At 37.0% G+C, this 13,215-nt stretch overlaps 1 protein-coding gene across 4 annotated transcripts in view; it reads right to left on the bottom strand.

The window, feature by feature from the left end:
* Positions 1 to 13,215, bottom strand: part of ST18 (ST18 C2H2C-type zinc finger transcription factor) — a 421,429-nt gene that overhangs the window by 68,412 nt on the left and 339,802 nt on the right. For 3 of the 4 annotated variants that reach the window (XM_078153419.1, XM_078153420.1, XM_020992483.2), the window contains exons 8-11: positions 9,109 to 9,906; positions 4,613 to 4,747; positions 3,149 to 3,239; positions 1,925 to 2,029 (exon numbers count right to left, since the gene is read on the bottom strand). In XM_078153419.1, the coding sequence (XP_078009545.1) occupies positions 1,925 to 2,029; positions 3,149 to 3,239; positions 4,613 to 4,747; positions 9,109 to 9,906 (1,129 nt within the window). The remainder of the gene's footprint in view (positions 1 to 1,924; positions 2,030 to 3,148; positions 3,240 to 4,612; positions 4,748 to 9,108; positions 9,907 to 13,215) is intronic. The other variant, XM_078153421.1, reaches the window with a different exon arrangement.

The raw sequence follows: 13,215 nt of genomic DNA, 5'->3' as shown, positions 1-13,215 counted from the left end.
CTGTAACCTAAAGCAGTGGTATCAAAATCAAATAAAAATGGGGGCCACTAAACCATATACAGTATCTACATTTTAATCTAGTTCCCACCACACTCGATAGTGTTGTGGACCATGTTTGTCACTTCTGGCCTGCAGTGATCCCTCATACCTCTGTGCAAAGCACCTGAGGTTGAGCTTTTTGTACCCTAGGGGTGGCAAAGAGGCTCAAAGTCAAGATAGGGTAGTAGCATAGTTAGTCCAAAGGAGGAGAATGACTGATTCATTTTGTGGTGAGAGAATGATAAAGGTCCATGGACAGCAATATTGATTTTGGAATTTGACAATGGAAAAATAGCAAATGGGAATTGTCCTCTATTATTTTCCTCTCAACCATGACTGCCCATCATAATGTCAAATGTAAACGCTTCCTCAAATTTGGTTCGTAGTATATTTGCTTGTGACCTAAAAATTTCTGAGTAACATTTCTGTCTTATTGCCTTATAAGGAATTTTAAATGGTATTCTATTAGTCACAGAAAAGTTTTGGGTAACAACCTTATTTCTGCATGTAGAGATATACAGATATGTATATGTAAAGATATATGTTTATTGCATATGTTATATGCATATATAAAATGTGTAATATATAAATATACAAACATATTTATAAAATAGCTGCATATATACTGTTTTATTTAATGAAAGAGACAATGAAACCATTGAGCTATTCAGGTAAGTATATTATTTCATCAGATCAGAGACTGCATTTAGAATACTGGTCCACTTCCCTGTTTAATATTTCACTTACATTTAGTAATTCATGATCTATAATGTTTCATGAAAGTGATTCAATGATTACAATGCCAATTTTAGCCTATATAGTAAATAACTATTTGGCACAAAAGGGTCAAAAGAAAATATGTTCTGTACAAAAATACATTCTGGGGGGAATTTTATATCTTCTATATTCTGTCAAGAGCACCCAAGTTGGGTAGTTCCAACAAACAGAACAGTGTTCTGGGAGGGTTGAAGCGTTGGGTTATTATTTTGGTTCAAATGGGAGTAGGATGTTCCAGGGCTTATGGGAGTCATTGGGGATGAGGCATAGCACAGTACCCCAGCTTTTAGCACAGAGCCTGGCACATATCAACCACTTAAAGGCTTGTTGACTGACTAACTATGAGAAACTGTGGTATGAGTTGAAGAATGCATATTCTTGGCTTTTACTCCATGTGTCTTATTCTTTAAAGTAATAGGAACTGGTTCATCTCCTTTTACACTGAACCTAATTTTTGTCCACATAAACATAATGCTCTTGTCATTATGTAAGGTCATCAAAACTTCTCAGTCTGGTGCTATAATACTTGTGTTTCTATAAATACCTAAAATACCTAACTGACCACATGACAGTCTTTTAATTAGAAGATAATGGTTCAGTAAGAGCAGTTTTTGTATTGGTTATATTAGTGTTATGAAATAATCTATCTACATGGATGGAACAGAATTTGAAAGAAAATTAAAAATAAATGATTGTATGATTTTTTTTGTAGGTGTGGCTGGGCTACTTAAGTCCCTGTACCACATGAAAGATTTCAGATGGCTAACATTGATTTCAAACATGGGATCATTTAAAGTTAGTGGCATGTTCCAGAACTATGACAGATACAGGCTAATGTCATATATTCTGTTCCATTTTGATCCATTCATTATGTTAGAATTATCTGTGAATTGGTTGTTACAGTTATGAAGGATCTAGATAATATAATCCATAATATGGTTTAACCTGCCCAGTCTTTCTAATGGCCTCACCATACAGAGATACTTATTGATAGCTGATGGTTGAGGGCAAACCATTTAAGACTGGTATGTGATGGATGAAAGAGACCCTGAAGTATAAGATCAATTACACAAAATAGAGTGTCAGGAATATCATGTGAGGTTCATACCTGTGAACCTGGTCAGGACACTGCCCGGTTTTGGGAGAGTCAAGCTGATTTTTATCCTGGGACATTGCCAATTTTTCAGCTGCAGCAATTGGACAACCAGAAAGACTGTTTTAAAAAGAAGTGGCAGGGTTTGAGTTAAAATAATAACGGTTCCTTGCACTTACATGTGCCTCTCACATACTTGGCAGACAATAAATAGTTAAGTTATAGTAATAGTTCACATAGCACCATTCTCATCCCAAAGAGTCCCAAAGCATTTTGCAAACTACATTGTCAACTATGTTCATCCATCTCAGAGGAAAACAATAGCTGACAGCTAACAGTGTGTTTTAGCATCAAAAAGCTATTTAATTGGGAGGGGGGAGAGGGTGGAACAATTCAGCTGTACACAACTGACACTGTCTGGATTTGGGGGTAAAAAGAATGAAATTACTCAAATTGTAATTTGATTAGACCCGTAGAGTTACTACCCTGAATTTTTATTTGGGATCTCTAACAGAGTTTCAGGGACTTGGTTTTATGTCTCGCCCTGAAAGAAGAGTGTGTAGAATGTGAAGTCCTCTCAGTTGTTACTGTAAGAGTTATGAATATGGCACACTGAACCATGGTCATATCTGCTTTGTCAAGTATGAATTATATTGAGAAAGAAGTACTAGCATTTGCATAAAATTACTTATATATGTAACTCTATGGAGGTAGACATGTATATATTTATCTATGTAAATTGAAGTTTCAAGATAATACTGTCATAGGCATCTGCCATGGATCTGCTTTATAGGCAAAAAGCACCTCATAAGGAGATCCTTTTGGCAGTGCTCCTAGTGCTTATCGGATGCAATTCAAGGCTCACCCACCCATTATTTTTCCATAGCAAATAGTGTAAGAGTGTGGCTCCAGTGCATACATAAAATTCAGTATTTAGACAGCCATCTGTATGTATATATACAACTCCACCACCAATCTCAGAAAGAGAGCAAACGCATTTTGATCTGTAATGAGGTGATAGTTGTCAATATGACAATTCATAGGAAGGGGATTTACACCGTGAGTTTCATAATTTATATGGATATTAAGAAACATATTGGTATATTTCAGATAGAAACTGAAGTTGTAGCACAATGCTGTAATATTGTGTTGTTAGCTGACAACTTTGAATTCAATGTATCAGCACTGATTCCCTCTTGCCTGTTTATTTTAAAAGGAAGAACAACTAATTGGGATTACCTTCTATGTGTGTTGCGATTACTGTTGACATGGCCTCTTCCTGTGCATCCAGGAGTGGGACACTTGAGCACATTTTCATGCATGGCAAGAACTAAGCATAAAACATTAAAAAAATTGGCAATTTATTCTACAAATTAGATGCACTCACACATTTATTTCTCAGTTACGTATTAAAAGTGCATACAATCACATATATGCATATATTCTCACTCTTCTTCCAGTTACATTAGGAAAAATATATTTAAATAAAACAGGTAAACTTTAGAGGATTTCAAGTTTTCTGGAAAGGAAACATTTGCGTTTTCCTGGCATCTTAATATTCCTGAACCAGTTTTTGTTGCTGCTGCTGCTGGTAACAGAAAATCTTAAAGAACCTTCTGGGATTTTCCCCCTTATGTATTTGATGTAATTCTTGATGCTCAGAAGTTTATTTTTCCACATTTGGAATTGTACTTGCTCAAACAGTATTCTTTCCCTTTCTTCCCAGATTGAAATTCTGGATGCAGTCCTCTTCATATCATAAGTGATATCATTTTGATTCTTTGTACAGTTTTCCCTCCTGCTATTTGGTTACTGGCAGAAGAACGTGGTTGAGTGAACAATCAGATAATCATTTTGAGGAACTGATAATCCAGCAGGACAGTACTGAGCTGATTAGATGTGTGGTGATTTGCAAAATCTTGCTTTTAAGAACATTAATGATGTTGAGGCATTCCAACCACAGCAGCCTGTGCAGCTCAACAGGTGTTACGATAAATATGTTTCAATAGGGGAGAATTCAACCCATAACTGGCTACATTATGATTATAAGCAGGTAAGCCACAAGGGATTGAGTAAGATGTTTGGTTATTGTGATAAAATTCGGACTCATTTATTCTTACATTTTGAGCTAATTGCATGCCATTGCTTCATGCCATGGGAAGCCATGAGAAAAAACAAAGGTTTGGGAAGCATTGTAGTACAGTGCAGTGTGGGATTTGGAATCAGAATACCTGGGTTCAGTACTCTGCCTTTTACTACCCATGTGACCATAGGCAAGTCACTCAACCTTTCTAGGTCTCAGTTTCCTTCTTTGTAAAATGAGGGGGTTGGGGATGATGAACTATAAGATCCCTTCTTACTTTGAATATATGATTTTATACTGGTCCTTGCACTCCAATTGTATAGGAAAGACTGTTTCAGGGCAACATCCTCATGTGTCTGCTGCTTCCTGACATTTGCTTTTTATTATCAGCTGCGATTAAGCAGCAGCATTACAGTTACTTTGAATACAGTTAGCAAATGGCTTCCATACCAGGTCACAAGGGTTGGGTGGTCATGCAACCAAATAAATACTCTTTTGCTACAGATTGAGAGGGAATTGTACATTGATTGTTCCAAATTGCCCACTAGGAAAATGAAGCTGATTATATTCAGGTGCCATCCTGAAGAGGAAGCCACTTTGCACTGAAAGCAAGTACTCACTTTCTAGGGGCACTCTGACTTTATGAGGGCAGCCTGAGAGACTGCGGTGATGTGGATAGAGTCCAGTCACATGCCCTGTGCCATCACATCCAGGAATGGGACATTTAGTCTCTCTCTTTTCAGGTCTAGGGGAATCTGCAGAGAAATGAAATTGATTATTTAATTTGATTATACTTCTTTCCCTTCCCATTCAATAGAGTGGCCTTGCAGGTATAACATTCTCAATTTATCTACTTTTGTAGTCAAAAACATTTTTCTTACATTGCCTTGAATAAGACCCTCAACTCAGACCTGTGGAAACATAAAAATGTTTTCATTTTTCTTGGTTTCCTAAGCAAAGGCTGACAGAGGGTAATGGGGTGTTAAAATATAGAGATGGTTTTAGGTTGTTATGTCAACTACTGCATGTAATTAGAGCTCCTTCCTGGAAAATGAACCCTAAGTCAGAAGGCATTCAGTTTTCTGAAAAGAAAGAGATGAGGTAGAAGATAGAATATGTTCAAACTGAAACCTCTCTTCTTTAGAAAGGAATGGGAAGTTGCCACACTCACAAAATAAACCAAAAAAGCTCTCAGTGACTCCCATATCTGAGACCTCTTTGACATTAACTTCTGCTAAGTAATTGGACAGTTATGACCATTTGATTTGGGGAGTGGAGGGAATAACTAACTCTTCCTGCCGCCCTTGCCAAGACTTCTCTCTGTGGAACAGCTGATGAGAAGAGTTGAAACGAGGAACAGTTGCAAACCTCTTTTTGTATCTTCACTGAATTCTCATGCTTCCAACCAACCTTCACTAGTACAAAGCATGAAAGGCTCCAAACCCCTGATGCTTTCCCATTTACTGTCAGTATGTAATGACTAGGGGAAGGAGGGATGCATTTTATTTTGAGTACTGAGGCTGAAAACTGGGGATTTGGGAAGGCAGTTTGGAAAGGAACCTTACTTATGGTAGACTCACAGAAAATGGAAGACACTTTCAGAGCACTTGACAGAGTGCTGCCAGAAACACTGGGGAGTGAGGGAAGATAACAGCTGCAGCCAAACTGAGGAAAGAGACACCTTGTAACACATTTTGTCAGGCTGCAATGAGGCACAAGCCTAGAGAGGAAATGGTTGGGGACAAGCCGAGGGGTTAAATTTTTTTGGCAACCATGTAGCAGAAGGTTAAATAGAGGTTTAGGCAAATATGTAAAATAAATAAGTGCAGGGGACAAATAATAATTGGGTTATTAATGAATATGGAGGAAAACAAGAGAAAATTGTTATGCTTGCGGTAAAAAGGGAAAAAAAGATTTTTGAAAAGAGTGTATTGTTATCCAAATGGCCTTCCCAACCCAAGGATTGTTAATGTTTGGGCAAATAATTGGCAGAAGTCAGTGTCCTAGGATGAAGTGTATTTTGGTGGGAAAATCAGCCTTGGATCCAGCTTAAGAAGCAAAAAATAAAGGATCATGACATAGAATCCACACAGGCTGCAGGATCCCAGAACATTCAGTATCTGGAATAATGAGCCTACCTGATGCTGAGAGTGAAAATAAATAATATGTATGATCCTGCCACAAAAAGCTGTCAGAGATAGAATAAGGGCGAGAGTCCTGCTGAGTAGAGATGCGGAGGGCCCATATGCTCCTCTGAAACGTGTGGCACAGATAGAAAGGCAATGTCGCAAGATGCGACAGACATCTCTAGGGGCACTGTATTGCGATGAGCAAACGTGGTTGCATGATATAATGCCATGCCCATTGCTGGATTAGAAATGGTCTTTAGCAGATGGAGCCCAGTAGGTTGTGTGTAATACAATTACATGGGGGCACGGCTTCAGTAAAAGGGAAGAACCAAGAGTATCACAAGTTATGTTGGATGAGGACCTCCAGATAAGGTACAGTAAGCTATAAATTAGAGATGAATGATCTAAAGAAAGGTGTACCAAGTAGCAGAAGCTTTGAATTAATGCAATCAAATCTAAAATACTGTTATTTTCTCTGTGATCTTGAATGATATTGAGGGCAGGTTTATATGTGTTGAGCTAATATTATTAATTGTTAAACTGTGGGCAAATCATAAGAATATATGCAAAGAGCTTTGTAAACTTTAAAAGCTTTACTCAAGTCAGCTACTATTATTTGTTCCTTTGCTTCTTGAGATCTTATTCAGATGACACGTTCATTTCTAAACTGCTCCAAACTCTTTGTTGCCAAACACCCTTCCATCTCTCTATACTATTTGCCCTCTGGGAATCAAAGAAGAGTCTAAACCTTGAGTAAATGTGGCCCACTGACTACCTGTTGCGAAGCCTTTATCTAGAGATGAAGGTTTGCAGGAAACACAGTATGGCACAATGTGTTTCTGTGATCAAAACCCAGTGTTTGGGTGCTGTGCAATATCCAGGTCAGGTCAATATGCTTATATTATTTATAAGCACACATGGTTGGTGCTTGTGGGCAGCTAGGTGGTACAGAGAGCCAGACCTGGAGTCAGGAAGACCTGAGTTCAAATCCATCCTTGGACACTAGCTATGAGACTCTGGGCAAGTCACTTAACCCTGTTTGCCTTAGTTTCCTCATCTTTAAAATGAGCTGCTGAAGGAAATGGCAAACCATTCCAGTATCTTTGCCAAGAAAACCCGAAATGGGGTCATGAAAGATCAGACACAACTGAAATGATTGAACAACAATGATCTTTTCTGGTATTCAGAAAAGATTTGGTGATGAAGATGTAGACAGTTTTATTCTGATAGTGCTTTTCTTCTGGGGCTTGGTATAATGAATATATGTTTTATCTAACCTTCTCTAATAAATAAGGAATATTCAGTTTGGGCAAGGCAAATAATTGCTTATGTTTGGGAAGAATATTAACTGACAACTACAGGGGCGTTAACTTATAGAAACCATTCAGAGAAAGAATGGTGTCTAGGAAGCCTCTGATGCCATTGCCTAGGACATTCAGTGTTGAGAGTACCTGATTTTTAACCTTGAAGACTTCCAGCAGGGAGGCTTAGATTAAGGTTATGAATTCACTAATGAATTCCCTCAACTTCAGCCTTAGAGCAAATGATCCAAAATAAAATAATAGACCCCTGTTATATATGCCCTATGATACAGGATGTGTTGTTGACAAGTTGCTCCCCCTTTCACACTGTGACATCACTGAATTTCCAATAGTGTACTGCAGGATAATATATTGTTAGCATGGCTAGAGATTTTGTTGGTTCATTAATTATGGTACTAAAATAGGGTTAAAAAGTTGTGTGTAAATAAGTAAATAAAACAAGCATCCCTCCAACATGGTGCTTAGAATTGAAATATCTCAGGCTACATTAGAAATAATTGACTTTGGGAATATGGAGTAAGTGTTAAGTAAGGAAAAAACATTGTGAAGTTATAAAAATCATACACGGATATGCATGTGAGTCTCAGTGCAGCAACAAAACATAAAATGCTTCTGTTCTCAACCACTAATCCTTAACCTTCCACCCACATGCTACCCTCCACTCCCAGTGTGACTTAGAAGATGGTAAGGTTAGCCTAGGATCATTATCTTGCCCCTCCCACCTTATGCCACCAACCTTTTGACTTGGTAGGAGGTGTTGAGGAATGAATTTCCTGTTTTGTTATTTAAGACCATTATATCACTCACCTGCAATTCTGCCAAACTCACTTCTTATGGTTCACAGCTTGGAAAATACAAAAGAATGAAATAATGGTCCTAAACTATAATAGCTTGCCATTCTTCTAACCCTTTTGGGTCCACAGCTTCACTCTTCAGTCATTCTCGTATGCACATCCTCTAACTGCCAACCGATCTGTCTTTATTAGACCAGAATGGTACAGGGCTCAGAGTAGGGAAGGATGGTAGACTTACTTACAGAAGCATAGAAGTGGTTTCTTTAATGCCTGTAGGGGGCATTAATTTTAGAGGGGGTGAGAAATCCCTTTAGAGAACAAGTACGAGGGCAAATAATCTCTTTTTCTCACTCCAGGTTGGCCCAGAAGTAACAGAGCTAATTTTTGAGTTTTAAATTTGGGAAATTTTGAGAAATCTATAATTACATTAATAGCTGACTCCTCAATAAGGCATAAAGATATGTGGTGGGTAAATAGGATTAAGAACTTCATTCCATCCACGCTCCCCCCCCATAGATGGTTGTGAGAAGGAGATATCTGATAAAAATAGTTATGAAATACATTTTTATGGGTATTCCAATCAATTCTGTAACCATATGTTACTTAGATTCAATTTGGGGGAGAAATACATGTTATCTGAAAGCAGAATATTAATGATACTAAACTATATTATTTTAAGTACTTTATAGGAATAGAGAATAAGAAATTATATATTTTGGAGTACAATTTATTTTTTAAATGGTTCAAACTACCAATAAACTATCTAGAGAAAGAACCGAAATCCACCTAAATAAAGCTCCCAGTAATTTTTTTTTCGAAAGCAAAATGAACCAACTCTTACTCAAATAAGAAACATGAAAATATGTCTTACGTTTGCTGTTAAAGGCTTGTCTTCCACCCAGGTCAATAACTTTGGTGTGCCTCCTTTCCCCGGCTAGGTGTTCCAATAGAAACCTGTCCAGTTCTTTGTAGGTGCTATGAAACACATGGCCTTGCTCTGCCTGCAGAGCTATGGCCTGCTCTAGCAAACTCAAGTGCCCTTTTGTTTTATCCAGGTCAACTGACTCTTCTGTTGTTATAGACAGACACTCAGTGTCATCTTCATCACCCTCTAGGAGTGGATTTTGAGCTCTACTCTGCAAGGATTCCATGGGAGAATTTGGTGATTCTCTCCTCTCCATTTCAGAATCACACACCTTTTCACAGGGAACAAAATTTTCCTCTTCAGTTTTAATTTCTGGAGCTTCCAAGGGTTCCTTTTGATTATGACTTACAATGTAAGTTTGGGCCACATGGGATTTTTCAGAAATTTCTTCTGAGAAGTTGGAACCACTGTCCCAACCATTTTCTGCAATTTCAGAGTGACTTTCATTGTCATCAGATGAGCAGTACTGTAGGTTAGAATCATTGATTTTAGCCTTGCAACCAGCTGAATGAATCATGAAACAGTCATCAACTTCATCACTTTCAGTTTTTAATGACTGAATGCCACTGTCATTTAGGTTTTCAGTTAGTGTTTGTATGGAGGCATCTTGCTCTAATTTTCCCAAGTGCATTAAAGATTTGGCCACTAGGTCTTGGTAGCTGGTGTAACTGTCTTTGTTTCGGTTGAAGCTGTCTTTGCCATTTGAATGAAGAATCCCTTCAGAAGGCTTCACAAGATTTTCTTCTACGAAGAAGGCAAGCCAATAATAACAACAATAAAAAAGACATTTTAAGAAAATAGCACCAATAAAACTTGATTTGGCACAGAATACTAATAAAGATTTGTGTTTAACTCAGAAGCTCTTGGGAGAGATTTCTCCATTACCTCCTTCAAATCTCATTTACTTTATCACCCATTCTCTTACCTCCTCCTACCCCCAGTTCTTGAGAAAGATGAGTCCATTTCTATTAAAGTCATGGAGATACTTCCCTTGGTTTGGTTCTAACATTCAATTAAATTCAAAGTCAAGATAAGAATGTGGCCTCTAGCTCAAAGAAATCTATGCATTTTTCTACTCCTAATATCCTACATATTCAAAAAGAGTTCAACCAAACATGGAGATGCTCCATTTTGGGTAATTTGGATAGATGCTGGGTTTGGAATAAGGTAAACCTCGGTTCAGATTTCATCCCAGCCACTTCCTGACTATGTCACCTTAGGTAAGTCACTTAAACTTTCTGAGCTTCAGTTTCCTTATTGGAAAAATGGTAGCAATGATAGCATCTGCCTCAAAAAGCTGTTGTGAAGACTAAATGAGAGAAGCCATCTAAAGCACTTTGCAAACACAAGTGCTATATAGAATCTAGCTATTATCATGAAAAATAGGAAAAAGAATCATTCTAAAGGATCCTAAAAATGAGTGCCCTGAAAAGAAAACAATTCTGCTCCTATGAGTGCTACTACCACTACTACTACTACTACTACTACTACTACTACTACTACTGATAATAATAATAATAATAATAATAATAATAATAATAATAATAATAATAAAATAAAAAGAAGTAGTGGGAGAATAGAGAGGCAAAAGTACATTGATGTGATGTGGCTAAGAACTAACTTCTAATTATGGTTACATTCCATATCAGGCAAGTTTGGGGTTCAAAAGAACCTCATAGTATGTCTCTTCATCAGAATGAATCCATGGAACCTATTTCAGTTCTCAGATGCACCAGTAGGACAGCTTATGATTTCTAGTGTATGGGGCTGTAAAATGTACCACACAGCCTAGCAATTTTCATTCTGACATTCATTTGCACAAAAAATTAAAGAATCATTTATGTACTTCCTAAGGTGGGATTGGGGGTGGAAGACATGAAATATTATGCCCCCTTTAAGGACTGATAAAGACACCAAGTGAAGTACATTCTGTGATAATAAACATCTTTGTGGGGAAGAAAGAAAGAGCCACCCGGTACTGAGGGATATAGAAAGGGCGTCTATGTTGGGAGACAATATGCCTTTTTTGTCTCATTTAATTTTTTATAAACATTGTCTCTGACAAGGACACTCAAAAATACATCTCCATCATCTTCCTTTCTGGTAATTACCTCTCTAAATCAACACTGGACTGCCAGGATCAAGTAAATATTGCCATAGTAACTAAAAGCATTTTTGGATGAAGGGAAGAATTTAGTCACAACACTAGCCCCTTTAATAATGCTGATTATAGGGTGCAGTCTTTTGTTGGGATCTATTCAACATAAACTGAAAAATTTAACATTTTACTTCCTAGAAAAGAGGCTAGATAAACAAGCACATAATATTTGATAAGATGGCCTATCCTCTTCTGAATTCCTATCAGAGGAAATCCAGGTTTAAATAATAAATTAAACATAGTCTAAAATGCAAATGAAGTTTTTCTCAATAACATGTTGGCTATTAAGAGAAAGTGTAAAGGGTTATGATAATTTTAAAGTATTATGAACTACAGAAAACAAATAAAAAGCATTTTCAGTGAATATGCTCAATTCATTGAACTATCCTCTCAATTCACTTAACTACCCACATGTGTACAATAATGATTTATAGACATTATACCTAATTATGCATATTTGGGCTATGTTAGAGTGCCTAACAAAAGCTCTAGAAAGCAACAATTACCTCTGTTGCTTAGCTACATAGTTTAAAATATTCCTATTAAGTGCAGATTACTGGGGAGGGAGGGCGACAAAAATGCACATGTGCACTACAATGCATTTCACTCTACTGATGCCAAACTGTTAGCATTTTGGGTCATTTCCAGTTTACATAATTGTTTGGTTCAACTGTTTGTTATATGTTAAAAGAAAATATTTATTAATTATTCTTCAGAAAATAGGATTCATACAGTGAGAGGTGCCTATGTGCATTATATGCTCTGGTTTCTAAAGAGGGAGTCTAGAAACCTCAACCTAACTTTCCAGAAACTCCCTACTGGCTTTCACTTCACTGTAATTGGAGCGAAAAAAAGTTGAGTTGGCTTTAGAAATACAGCTCCTGGTAACAATGTACCTAGGTTGATGAGCTTCCACAATGGTATAAGGTACAGCCCTGGTTTTGTAAAGTTCATAGTTTTTTTTTTTCTGCTTTCACTGGAAATACATCCTTACATCATTTGCAAAAGGCTAGAATAAGCGTATTTGTTTCTTATTGAACACTTTTAAAGATACTAATGTGACATGTACATATTTATTTATTTCTAAGTAAATGACAAGAAAGATTAAAAAAAACCCATTATTCCGAGGTAAATTTTAATAGAAACCTTTCTCATGATAATGCCAAGAAGGGATTATTTACAAATGATGATATATGTCAAACTGAAAAAAGAAAACAGTGTTTTTCTCAAGAACATAGTTATATAAGATCACAGTACTACTATGCTCAACTCTAAAATGTGTTACAGAAAAGGTGCTGACTTGTATTGGTATAGGGAGCTTCTGCATCCCTGTATAATTTTGATCTAGTCCTCATCCCTGTGCTTTTTTGTCCCCAAAGCCAAGTATTTAGTATTTGCTAAAAAATTCTTCATTAGCATGGATTGGAAAGTGGTGGGTATAGTGGAGAAAGTACTTTTTGTGTGGTGTACAAAAAATCCACTTTATTAGTGGTGAGTTTAACTTGGAACAGTAATTGACTCCATTGGAGAGCCTTTATTCTGAAATGTCTAGGAATCAAATTTTTGGATGGTTTCCATTATCTATAATAAGCAGGGTAATTTGCAAGCCAATTTTTACAAATATGTCAAGAGTTCTATATCCATTGCTGGGAAGTGCTAAAAGAAAGAAGGAAGGAAGGAAGGAGGAAAGCAAGCAAGCAAGCAAGCTAAAACCTACCAAATAGAAAAAAGAATAATAAAAAATTTAAGCAGAATGTTCCCTGAAAGTCTTGACCCATTCCTGAAAATGTATGTAAGATGTATAATGTACTAGGAGTTGGCAGGCCTAGGTTCAAGTCCCGACTAAACCACTTCTAAGTTGTGTGACCTAGGACAAATCAGTCACTTAACCACTT

This window comes from Phascolarctos cinereus, unplaced genomic scaffold, assembly GCF_003287225.1.
Source record: "Phascolarctos cinereus isolate Bilbo 61053 unplaced genomic scaffold, phaCin_HiC Scaffold_4;HRSCAF=312, whole genome shotgun sequence".
Lineage (NCBI taxonomy): Eukaryota > Metazoa > Chordata > Mammalia > Diprotodontia > Phascolarctidae > Phascolarctos > Phascolarctos cinereus.
The sequence above is the reverse complement of the archived record's forward strand: the minus strand, read 5'-3'. Positions and strand labels throughout refer to the sequence as shown.